Source organism: Cetorhinus maximus, chromosome 18 (assembly GCF_964194155.1).
Source record: "Cetorhinus maximus chromosome 18, sCetMax3.hap1.1, whole genome shotgun sequence".
Lineage (NCBI taxonomy): Eukaryota > Metazoa > Chordata > Chondrichthyes > Lamniformes > Cetorhinidae > Cetorhinus > Cetorhinus maximus.
Window position 1 is genome coordinate 42,227,955 of NC_135896.1, and position 12,793 is coordinate 42,240,747.

Here is a 12,793-nt window from a genome sequence, read left to right on the forward strand (position 1 = left end):
CCTCTTTTTAAAAAAATTATTTCATGGGGTGAGAGTGTTGCTGACAAGACCAGCAATTGTTGCCATCCCTAATTGCCCTTGAGAAGGTTCTGAACTGTTGCAGTCCATCTGGTGCAGGTACATCCACAAGGGAGTAAGGTGAGGAAGGGAGTTCCAGGTTTTTGACCTAGTGACAGTGAAGGAACAATGATATAATTCCAAGTCAGGATGGTATGGCTTGAAGGGGAACTTGCGGGTTGTAGTGTTCCTAAGCATCTGCTGTCCTTATCCTTCGAGGTGGGTGTTTTGACCGAAGCAGTTGGTAAAGCTCAGTTAATTAAAAATCCCAGTGGGAAACTTTAAACAACTGTCATAACCTATAGTTTTAAGTGTTATGTTTGAGACATGACTCTAAATTCAGGAATCAGACCGCCAGTTCTCGAGGTTTTACATTAAACTAAATGAAACATTTTATTAATTTACACAGGTTAAAATATATATATATATTGCTTCAAATTACTACCATCATAACTTTTAACAAATTCCCAAACTAATCTCCATTAAGGCAACAGCAACCATAGACTTAACCAGACACCAGGCAAAGCATTTTCACCTTACGAATTCAAAATGAGGTTCTTTTCACTTTGGTTCCTGTGGACACAGTTGGAGGTTCACAGCTGCTGTTGACCTCATATTGCCTCTGCCCTGCACACACAACGCTGCTGAAGTTATACCTAGCAAAACCCATTGAATGTAAATTCTCATTGTATCACCAACTTCTGAACTAAACCTAACAATAAAACCCCTTTCATAGTACCAATTTTATTAGTAATATAAACATATTGCTTGGTATCTGCTAGACAGGTGTCAGTTTTCACCTCACTTGAATGCTCCATTCAAAAAATGCAAATATACTCTATCTCTCTTACATATCAAAATTAGTACACATCAAAGCACCCAGACTAGCTGGTTTTAATCCAATTAAGACACACACAGACTAAACCTTTATTTTAAAAGAAAAATATTTTCCAATAATATAGACATTAATAGCTTCATGACAGTGGGAGCGGTCATGGATTTGGAAGGTGCTGTCAAAGGAGACTTGGTGAGTTGCTGCAGTGTATCGTGTAAATGTTACACACTAATGCCACCGTGTGCTGGTGGTGGAGGGAGTGAATGTTTAAGGTGGTGGATGAGGTGCTGATCAAGTGGGCTGCTTTGTCTTGGATGGTAACGAGCTTCTTGAGTAGTGTTGGAGCTGCACTCATCCAGGCAAGTCGAGAGTATTCCATCACACTCCTGACTTCTGCCTTCTACATGGTGAACAGGCTTTTTGGAGTCAGGTGGTGAGTTAATTATTGCACAATTCCCAGGCCCGTAACTTCCGGCTGTCGTAACTGGGGGATGGTTCCAACTGACCTACAGTAATAGTTACCGAGGAAAGTTAGAAAAATTTAAACCACTTCTAACTCCGAAGTAACTACAGTACTGACCCCCCAAGGGACTCCCCCCCACCCCCACCCCCCACCCCACCCCACCGACTGACCACCCGACCCCTACTGCCACCAATCTTACCAACTTACCTTACAAACCTACCTCCTCCCTTGTTTCTGAAAGTGGTTGGACCTTTAAACTTACCTGCTTTATGGTAGCTAGTGCTATAAAAGAAGGTGGGGGGTGACTTCCTTACCTCCAACTCTCCAGCTCTCGACTGTAGGCCTGAAGAGCAAACGAGAGAGAACACCAGGGAAGGAGCCACTGGGAGGAGACCACCACCAGGGAAAGAAACCATTAGGCAGAGGAACAAAGAAAGAGGCTCCAAGCAGTAAAAGTGTTGCGGTTGGCAGGCTCCAAGTAGTGAGGGCACGGGAGAAGCTCTGGAGAGTGAAAAGGCAGCAGAAGATTGGTGACTCCATGCTGTGGGCCGGTGGGGCAAAGGTAATCCTTTGGAACAGTAGTGTTCTGCTCGGCACGGCTGAAGAGCGAGAGTTGTGAGTGGGTACTGGAGCACAGACTCAGGAATCCTGGGGAACATAGTCTCAGGAGTCGAGATTGAAACCCTGGGAGGTGAGCAGTTGTTGAGGCAGTCCGAGTCGGAGCAGCTTTGGGGGAATTCAGAGACTTGATCTTGAAAAGTGATATGTTTGGAATCCCTCATGAAGGGCACAGAGTTTTAACCAGATTGTATAACAGCAGATACTGATGTTTTGGGTGGGTTTCTGAGAAATCCGTGGGATGTCTTGGTCACATCTTCCATTTATTGAGCAGTGTAGTGTGTTCGACCACAGCTGGTCTGTCAATTCACATACCTCATGTTAATTCTGAATGTTGGAGTATAAGACAGACATTGTAAATTGTTTTACTCTTCTGACTTTGTATAGTAAAGTTTATTTTGTTTGTTCTGAAATTGTGGAATCTTGTGACTTTACTCTCTTAGTAAGTACCTGGTATTTCAAACTTTGTCCACTTTAAACAAAAAGTTACTGGTCTTTAACCAGATCATAATAAAAACTTGGAAGTCTGGTCCAGAATCATACCACCCTATCTATTCTGTCCAGACCACTTATGATTTTGAATACCTCTATCAAATCTGCTTTCAGTCTTCTTTTCTCCAAGGAAAATAGTCCCAACTTCTCCAATCTATCTTCATAACTGAAGTTCCTCATCACTGGAACCATTCACTTGAATCTATTCCGAACTCTCTCCAATGCCTTCACATCTTTCCTGAAGTGCAGCACCCAGAACTGTACACAATACTCCAGCTGAGGCTGAACTAGTGCCTTATACCAAGTTCAATATAACCTCCTTGCTCTTGAACTCTATGCCCCTAATGATAAAGCCTAGGATACTGTATGCTTTATTAACAGCTCTCGCAATCTGTCCTGCCACCTTCAATGACTTAGGCACATATACACCTAGGTCCCTCTGCTCCTGCACCCCCTTTAAAGCTGTACCCTTTATTTTATGCATCTCTCCACATTCTTCCTACCAAAATGAATCATATCACATTTCTCCAACTTGAACTTCATCTGCCACTGCCTGTTCATTCCACCAAATTGTCTATGCCCTTTTGAAGTTCTACACTGTCCTCCTCCTCACAGTTCACTATGCTTCCAGGTTTCAAATCATCCACTTTTGTAGCCACGGTATTTATATGGCTGGACGAGTTAACTTTCTGGTCAATGGTAACCTCCAGGATGTTGATGGTGGGGCATTCTGAGAATGTCAAGGGGAGATGGTTAGTTTCTCTCTTATTGGAGATGGTCATTGCCTGACATTTGTATGGCACAAATGTTACTTGCCACTTATCAGCCCAAGCCTGAACGTTGTCCAAATCTTGCTTTTTGTGGACACAACCTACTTCAGCATCTGAGAGATGCGCATGGTACTAAACACTCTGCAATCATCAGGCGATACCCCACTTCTAACTTTATGATGGAAAGAAGGTCATTGATGAAGATGCTTGTGCCTAGGACTCTACACTGCAGCGCTGCCCTGGGGCTGAGATGTTTAGCCTCTAACAATCACAACCATCTTCCTTCGTGCTAGGTATGAATCCAACCAATTGAAAGTTTTCCCTCTGATTCCCATTGACTTTAACTTTGCTAGGGTCAAATGCTGCCTTCTTGTCATAGGCAGTCTCTCTCACCTCATCACTGGATTCAGCTTTTTTGCCTGTGTTTGACCAAGATTGTAAGGAGGTCTGGAGCCAAATGCCCCTGGTGAAACCCAAACTGAATGTCTGTGAGCAGGTTATTGCTGCTTAAGTGCCGCTTGATAGCAATGCCTTCCGCCTTGAGTATAGCCTGATGGAATGGTAATTGGCCGGTTTGTTGGGTAGATGCCGGTATTGTTGCTGTACTGTAACAGCTTGGCTGGAGGCATGGCTAGTTCTGGGGCACAAATCTTTACTACCACTGCCAGGATGTTGTCAGGGCCCAAAGCCTTTGCTATATTCAGTGCCTTCAGCCATCTCCTGATATCACATGGAGTGAATTGAATTGAATGAAGATTGGCATCTGACCTCAGGAGGCTGAGATAAATCAGCCACTTGGAATTTTGGCTGAAGATGGTTGCAAATGCTTCAAGCCTTGTCTTTTGCACTGACCTGCTGGGGATGGGGGTGGGGATATTTGTGGAGTCTCCTCCTCTGGTTAGTTTAATTGTCTACCACCAGTCACGATCCATTGGTGTGATTGCCTAGCTCTATCACATTCCTGTTTAGCATGCATGTAGCCTTGTGTTGTAGCTTCACTGGATTGGCACTTCATTTTCATGTGTTTCTGGTGTCTTTCCTTTCATGCTCTCCTGCACTCCTCATTGAACTAGTTTTGATCTCTTAAATAATGGTAATACTAGTGAGAGAGCTATGCCAGATCATGAGATTACAGATTATGATTATATACAATTCTGCTGCTGCTGATGGCTGACAGTGCCTCATGGATGTCCAGTTTTGAGTTGCCAGATCTGTTTGAAATATATCCCACTTAGCAGAGTGGTAGTGCCAGACAACATGATGGAGTGTGAAGACGAGACTTTGTCTCCACAAAGACTGTGCAGTGATCACTCCTACCAATACTGTCATCGACAGATGCATCTGTAACAGGTAGACTGTTAAGGGCAAGGTCAAGGAGATTTCTTCCTTCTTGTTGGTTCCCTTGCCCCTACTGCAGGCCCCATCTGGCAGATATGTCCTTCAGGACTGGGCCTGCTACACAACAGTAGGGTACTACCAAGCCACTTTTGGGCATTGAAGTCCTCAACCCAGAGTACATTCAGTTCACTTACTGCCCTCAGCACTTCTTTCAAGTGGTGTTCAACATGCAGGAGTACTGATTCATCAGCTGAGAGAAGGTGGTAGGTTTCCTTGTCCATGTTTGACCTGATGCCATGAGACTTCATGAGGACCAGAGTCAACGTTGAGGACTCCCAGGACAATTCCCTCTTGAATATATACTACTGTGCTGCCACCTCTGATGGATCTGTCCTGCCGATGAAACAGTTCATACCCATGGATGGGTGATGGAGGAGTCTGGGACATTGGCTGTAAGGTATGATTTGGTGAGAATGACTATGTCAGACTGCTGCTTGACTAGTCTGTGGGACAACTGTCCCAATTTTGGCACAAGTCCCCAGATGTTAATGAGAAGGACTTTGCAGCATTGATTGGACAGGGTGTGCCTTTGTTGCTTCCGGTACCTAGGTTGATGTAGGGAGCTCTGTCTGATTTTATTCTTCTTTCTTTCTTATTATTTGAAATTTTGGGCGCAGCACCAATACCCTTTGTAATTCATGTTGGATCTTTTCTGGCTGGTCAATTACAATTAAAATGTATATTATGGATGCTACCTGGTGATAACTGGAGAGTTTACTAATAGAATGATTAGTGTGTAATCAAGCACAGCCCAAAACTCTACCAAGTACTACAAATAGTGGTGCAACTGTACAGGTTACATACTTGCTGAATATTTCTGCTAATAGATCTGAATTATCTATCTCTTCCTCTCTGTTATATCATTAGCCAATCGACTTATTCCTTAATTCAGATGGGTATGCACTGTTTGAATCGATGAATATTCTTTTTCTCCTTCTTCAGGTAGCATTTTACAACGTCAGCGATCATGGCTCTCTAGCTTTCACAGCCTTTGATCACGGCCTACATCGTGATGTTGTTCTCAAATCCTGTCCCAGTCTGCTTCTTAAGCTGTCGGTGCATTTCCTCCTTTGTCTCCCTCTTGCTCTGCTGCCCTCAATTTTATCAGTCACTACCAGATGTTCAAGTTTCTCTCTCCCAAGTGAGTGCCCAAGGAATTGTAGTTGTCTCTTGGTGATATTTGTAAAATGAATAATACCCAAGAGATTATTCACAATTTTTTGCAACAAAAGCATCACAATATTCTTAAAAATAAATGTTTTGTGTCATCTCAGGAACACTGTCCAGCTAGTTGTCCGCTACTAAGCTTATTTGACATACACAAGTACCTAATTTTAAAATAGAAAGGAATAGTCAGTGTATAACATCAATGGAAATAGACTTCAGATGTTATATCTGTTTTATTTGTTCATTTTTGAAGGAAAATGGTATATTATGTATGTAAAAATACTACAGTACAGTGTACGAATTGTGGTAACTGATTTTCTTTACCAACAGTTAGGTAGTTATCTTGGACCCTCCAAATGCCAGGAGGAAAACAGGAAATACTGAGTGTTTTAAACACTAATTTATAGAACATTCACTCCACAAATACTATATTGATTGCGAGCTCAATCCTCTAGCTTTCATATAGCTATTTCAATGAAGCTAGAATGGAACTAAGCAACCTTAAGGGAATGTGACTGATGACTGAGCAAATTCTTTACAGTTTGAACACAGAGACACAGACATTTTTCTGCTCCATTTTGGACAACATACAAAAACAAACTACAAAAAGGGAAACAATATTCCCCAACATTCACTGACAAACATTAAATTACTAAATGTGATAGAATTGATTTAATTGAAAACACTGATAAATAATACGAGCAAAATGTAACATCCAAAAATGCCCAGCAAGTGACAAAGAAATGGCAATGATACTGACATTAGAACAAAAATAATACATCAGTGAAGTGTTTTTTTTAAATAAAAATAACAAGTTGCATCCTTCTGTGGCAGATTTCAATTGATTAACACTGAAATGCAAGATCTTCTTCTAGATTACAATTTTCCCTCACAAACTACAGCAAAGTTCCTGCCGCTGCAGATGTTGTTGTGCCTCACTGAGGCCATTTGATGTTTACACATTGTAGAGAGGTAAACAGATTGCAAGAGAAGCTCTGGTTGGACTCGACTACTTTTCACCTTTGTAGTACATTGGACCAGTATGCTTCATTAATTGCCTGTGACTTAAGAGGTTTACTTTCACATACATCTTACCAATAGTACAGGCCGGGATAGATCATTACCGAACTTTTATAGGTAAGAAAATATCTTACAAGGAATCAATTACAATGAGTGCTTTACGGAAACAGAATTATAAATCTAATTGACAAGTTGGGGAATTTCAATGTGGACCATAAATACATAGAGATAATGAAGGAGAGATCAGTTCAAATTAGCAGTTTCCACTCTGCTGTCAATCAAAATGATGCCCCTGTATTCCAAATACATGCTCTCATGATTGCTCATTTAAAACTAGGTCACTGCATAGGGGCCAGTTTTTCATCTTTTAAAAGTAGCTAATTTTCCATCATCATATGAGAAATGAAGGAAGGATTTTGTTGAAAGAGGAAACTTTTTTTTCCTACAAACCAACCAGATAATGTTGATAACCTCTCACACATTTCCGATTTGAAGTCCTCAAAATCCAATCTGATTTCCTTTATTCATTTTTTTTTTTAAAAGGCAGTCGAGTTCAGTCCCTTCCACTGGCTGAGTAAGAAAACTGGGGAAAATGTGGTCTTCTCTCATTGTCTATGGATTCCGTACTGCCATCTGTTCAACAAAAGAGCCTCATCAATACTGCAGACAAGTCTTACATTTTTAAAAGTTTGAATGTGTATCTGAAATGCTTTAGTCAGAGCAATCAGCAAATAACCTTTGGAGATTAGGCTTTAGAACAATCCAAGGAAAAATTCACATTGCATCTATTCCTATATTGGAATTGACCTATTAAACAAAAATTGAAAAAGACTCCTGTCCTTTCATCCCGATAAGCTCAAAAACATATAAAAAATGAACTGCAGAATACCTCGATGAGGTGGAGTGATGGTTATTATTTGTGCTGTAAATTCTTCATCAAAGTATCTTGTGTCCATCTCGGATGTCACCTGAGGCTTAAATGGCGGAGTAAGCTGTTGAATATACAAAATGTCATTATTTTACTGTGTTTACATCGTAAAAAAAAAAATCAATAGACAAATTGCAGTTCAAACGGGAATAAAAAGTGATAATTTAGTGATAAAGCAGTGTCATAGAAACATTGACTGTGGGTTTATGAAACCCATAATTGACTTCCCTTACATTGGGAAGCATGAAAGACAGGATGTTATTGCTGGGGAATGGAACACTTTCCATTTCAAGAAACTAATATCAGCACCAAGCATTTCTTGCTCAGGCATAGCACATTTATATATATATAAAATGCCTTTCATTCTACACTAATGTATCTCAGCCCTACCCTAAAAAAAGTACCCTGCTGCAACAATGTGGTTTACAGTGATACCCTAGCCACATTTATCATTTTGGTTTTACAGCACGTTTGCCTCACCTGTCCAGCCTCCCTAATCATACCTTCCCTGAACAGCATGAAACTAAGACAGTGAGAAAGAAGTGGCCAATAAACAGAAGAGGTATAAAAAAAAGAGAGGAGGACAGAAATACAGAATTAAACAGAATAGTGCCAAGGGGCATTGGTGGGATCAAGGCCTACATCTGTGATTCCTGCACACAAACTAGGCTCCAATTTTGAATGTGCTGAAGCATCTGTCTAGTGCAAATTAAGCCCCTTCTCAAATGGATATATATATAGGCCCATTTTGTTCCGTAAACCATACACCTATCGTATAATCTGAATGACTGAGTAAATTGGAACATTTTTTTAATCACCTTTTTCTGATAGACATCTTGCCACTCAATTCCAGCAAAGAATTTGTCTTGCATTATTTCCTTTGCATCATCAGGGCCACCACCCAACCTAGTGAGGAATACAACAAAACTTGCATTCACATAGCACCTTTAACATAGAAAAATGTCTCAATGCACTTCACAGAGGCACAAGGAAACAAAATTACTCAGACTCAGAGCCAAATAACCTCTCAATAAGAATTTGCATGCCCACATACATGAAATTAGAGCTGGCATTAGACAAAAACATTATTTAGCCTGATGTCAATTAAACTCATTCAGTTGGAAATTAGATCTACCAGGTTACAGTATCACGGATTCAACAATGACATCTTCCAACACATTGGTGAATGCATAATTACATTGATATGTACATTTCACATCACTTCCTGAAATAGAATTACTTTTATTGAAGTGCAATGGCTGTAGGCAAACATATTAGCAATATTATCCTGTACTTGCATTGAGATAATTGACTAGTTAATCTACTTTGCATCAATTAATTGAGGAAGGAAAGTCAGCCGGACACTGGGAGCAATTTCTGTTCATTGTTGAAATGTGCCATTGAAAATCCATCCGAACAGACATATTGGACTTCAGTTTAATAACTGATGTCTCAAGTATAGCACTTGACAGAACATTGCACTCTTTAGTGCTACACTCTGGACTTGAGTGCTCAAGTTCTGGTGTATGGCTGGGTCAGCAGATTGAGATCAAGAGGGGAGAGTGCTGCCAACCAAGCCACGTGGACACAGGTAATAACTAATCTTCTGAGGTGGTTCAAGTATATATCCACAAGAGCAGATAAAGACAGTCAATCATTTCCAAAACCAATCCCACTTATCATCACTGCGTGAACCAGGGAATATATGTGTGCAACAGTAACAAGATGCTAAACAAAAACAAAAATACCTGGAAAAACTCAGCAGGTCTGGCAGCATCTGCGGAGAGAAACACAGTTAATGTTTCGAGTCCGAATGACCCTTCAACAGAACTAAGTAAAAATAGAAGAGAGGTGAAATATAAGCTGGTTTAAGGGGGGGGTGGGACAAGTAGAGCTGGATAGAGGGCCAGTGATAGGTGGAGATAACCAAAAGATGCACAGACAAAAGGACAAAGAGGTGTTGAAGTTGGCAATATTATAATATTATAATATCACCACCTTCAACACCTCTTTGTCCTTTTGTCTGTGACATCTTTTGGTTATCTCTACCTATCAGTGGCCCTCTATCCAGCTCTACCCCCACCTCCCCTTAAACCAGCTTATATTTCACCTCTCTTCTATTTTTACTTAGTTCTGTTGAAGGGTCATTCAGACTCGAAACATTAACTGTGCTCCTCTCCGCAGATGCTGCCAGACCTGCTGAGTTTTTCCAGGTATTTTTGTTTTTGTTTTGGATTTCCAGCATCCCCAGTTTTTTGCTTTTATTATAGTAACAAGATGCTACTGTGGGTGATTCAAAGCCACCAGCCAAGATTCACCAATCTTTTTGGCCAGGGAGTGGTGTACATCATGGAGGAACCAAGAACAAAAAGAAAGCTAAAGTAGGTAGGTATTTTTAAATATATATCAAAATGTACTAATTTGTCATATTTCTACCTCAGCCTGATTAACCATTTAGTCTGTAAATGTACACAAATGAAATATTTTCTTACTGAAAGGTACTTCGTTTGGGAAGGGCATGTGTGTGCATAAAAAATAGCAAATACTGGACTGACCAATAACAGCACAAATAGTTTGCAACATTTAACAGATGTTTAGCATTATGTATTTATGTTAGGCCTGATCTGGAATTCTTTATAAAGTAAAAGAGAAATAATTTGAAACATTATAATTTTACACTCAAATATTTAGCTGAAGTTAAATTTATTCCCATCAAATTTTGAAGGCAAATAAATGAAGTGGATTCCAGATCATAAGTGTTAGAATGTATTTTTCAGTAGAAAGAACTTGCAATTTTTTTTTTTAGCACATCTCACAATCCTTAGGATGTTCTAACGCACTTACATCCACCTAAGCAGCAAGAGAGACTTCGGTTTAAATAGTATTTCTTTTCCAGAAAAGCCTAGCTATGCGGGTTACATGTTAAAATGGAAAAATGAATATTCATATCTGGGAAAGGAATTTTGTATAAATATAAATTAGTGGTGAAATTTCAAAAATGTGTGCTAGGAGAATGTACAAATTTCTTGACTCAAATTTAAAATTTAACTTTAATAGTTTCAAATTTCCGCCTCTGACAGTCTGACAGTGTGCAGACATTGCTCAGACTTGCAAGCATAGCTGGTGGGGCTGCTTATAATTATAGGTCTACTGCAACCCAGAGAAAGCCGACACACACCTTTGTTCAGGATCTTTCTTCAACAACCCAGAAAGAAGAGATTTGGCTTCAGGTGACAAAGTGCGTGGAAATCTGATCTCCTCCATTAAAATGAGTTCAAACAACTTTTCATGGTCCTGATTATAGAAGGGAAGGCGGCCACACATCATTTCATACATTACAACTCCAAGACCCCACCAGTCCACGGCTCGCCCATAGTCATTATCCTCCAAAACCTGAAACACAAGAAAATGGAGGTGTGGTATAAATTATAGAGATAAATATGATTAGTTGTAAGATTATCTGAAAGATCGAACATCGCCATAAGTGTGAAATCATATATTATTTTCAGCTCTTATAAGGATTACTCACTTTCAGGCACAACCTTATGGCCAGGAAGAACAACCCAGTAAACAGTTCAGGTATTTCACTAGCTACAAGTGCACCTGTTGTTGGTAACTAGATAAACAATCTGCATTGGTTCTATAACCAATGGGCAAGCTTTATCCCATGGTTTATAAACAAACATATGACAACTTCATTCATGTCCAAGAAAACTATTTGATCAAAAATTATGACCCTTATCGTCATCCCAAAAATGCGCTTATTGTTGTTCATTTAACATCCTCAAATTAAATAATTTACACATCTATAACAACTCTCATGTTAAAATCTCCCTAAGTGCTTTACAAGAGCTCAAAGAGCCAAGGTAGGAAGTGGAAAGGAAATTACGAGAGGTCATATGGAGGTCAAAGCACTAAATTTAGTAGAGAATTTCAAAGATAGGAAAAAAAAGCAACGTTGCAAGAGCAGACTGATTGTAGGGACATATTGTCCAAAGGATCTGCTGTCAGATGAGGAAGGGTAGGCCAGGAGTGGAGATGCAGAATGCATGTGCGCTGAGCGATAAAGCTGGAGAATATTACAGGTGGTACTACATTATAGGAAGAATATCAAAAGCAATTGAAAATGTTGCAGCTTGGATGTTACCATTGGTCAGGAATCACAGTTATGAAGACTGATTTAAGAATGTGACCTAACATGAAAAGACTAAAATGACAACTACAGAACTTGGTATCGATCTAATAATTTAATATTGCAATTACATTAAGTATCAAAATCAGAACTGCCAATTGTTCATTAGTTGAGAGTAGCGTTGCATTACTATTTTAACTCCAATAGTATCTTGATAGGGGTGTGCATGATCAATTTCCAAGGTGCTTCACAGAGCCATGAAAAAAACAGACACCAAGAAAAGAAGGAATTGCAAAGGTGAACAAAACCTTGGTCAACGAGGTGGATTTTAAGAAGTGTTTATGGAAGAGAGGTAGGTGGAAGGGTTTCCAGAGGAAATTCCAGTATGTAGCAAAAAGCAGCTGAATCCATTAATATGAATGGTGAGGCAAAGGGTGGGAGAGTGGTGTGTGATAAAAGGTAGGTATCAGAGTAAGGGAGAATTTTAAATGCAAGACAATGGAGGACCAGAAGTCAATATAGGTCAGCATGGAAGGAGGTGATGGACAAGCAGACCTTGGCAGCACAGCTTTTGATGAGTTGGGAGTTCATGAAGGGTAAGGGATGGAAGATGGGAATGTTGGAGTAATCAGGTCTGGAGGTGATGAAAGTTATAATGAAAGTGAAGAAAGCTTAAATTATGATTTTGAAATAAAAATGACCTAAATCTTTATCTAAAAAGGTGTTTACTTAACTGGAATTTTCTGAAACAATGCACTGAACAGTTTCACCATAAACACTGATCTTGTAATTACAGAAACAGTGCACTCCAAAAAAATCCTCCCTCAATATCAGATTACAAGGGGCTAAAGCTATAACAGTCTGGATTCAGGGATAGAAATGATAGCCAAAATGTCAGCATCATTCCGCTGAA

The 12,793-nt window shown here is 39.8% G+C and overlaps 1 protein-coding gene across 1 annotated transcript in view; it reads right to left on the reverse strand.

Annotated features, from left to right (window-relative positions):
* Positions 1-6,014: 6,014 nt before the first annotated feature.
* Positions 6,015-12,793, reverse strand: part of akt1 (AKT serine/threonine kinase 1) — an 86,738-nt gene continuing 79,959 nt past the window's right edge. The window contains exons 11-14 of the mRNA XM_078562503.1: positions 10,927-11,141; positions 8,567-8,654; positions 7,710-7,812; positions 6,015-7,453 (exon numbers count right to left, since the gene is read on the reverse strand). Coding sequence (XP_078418629.1) covers positions 7,374-7,453; positions 7,710-7,812; positions 8,567-8,654; positions 10,927-11,141 — 486 coding nt within the window. The 3' untranslated portion in view covers positions 6,015-7,373. The remainder of the gene's footprint in view (positions 7,454-7,709; positions 7,813-8,566; positions 8,655-10,926; positions 11,142-12,793) is intronic.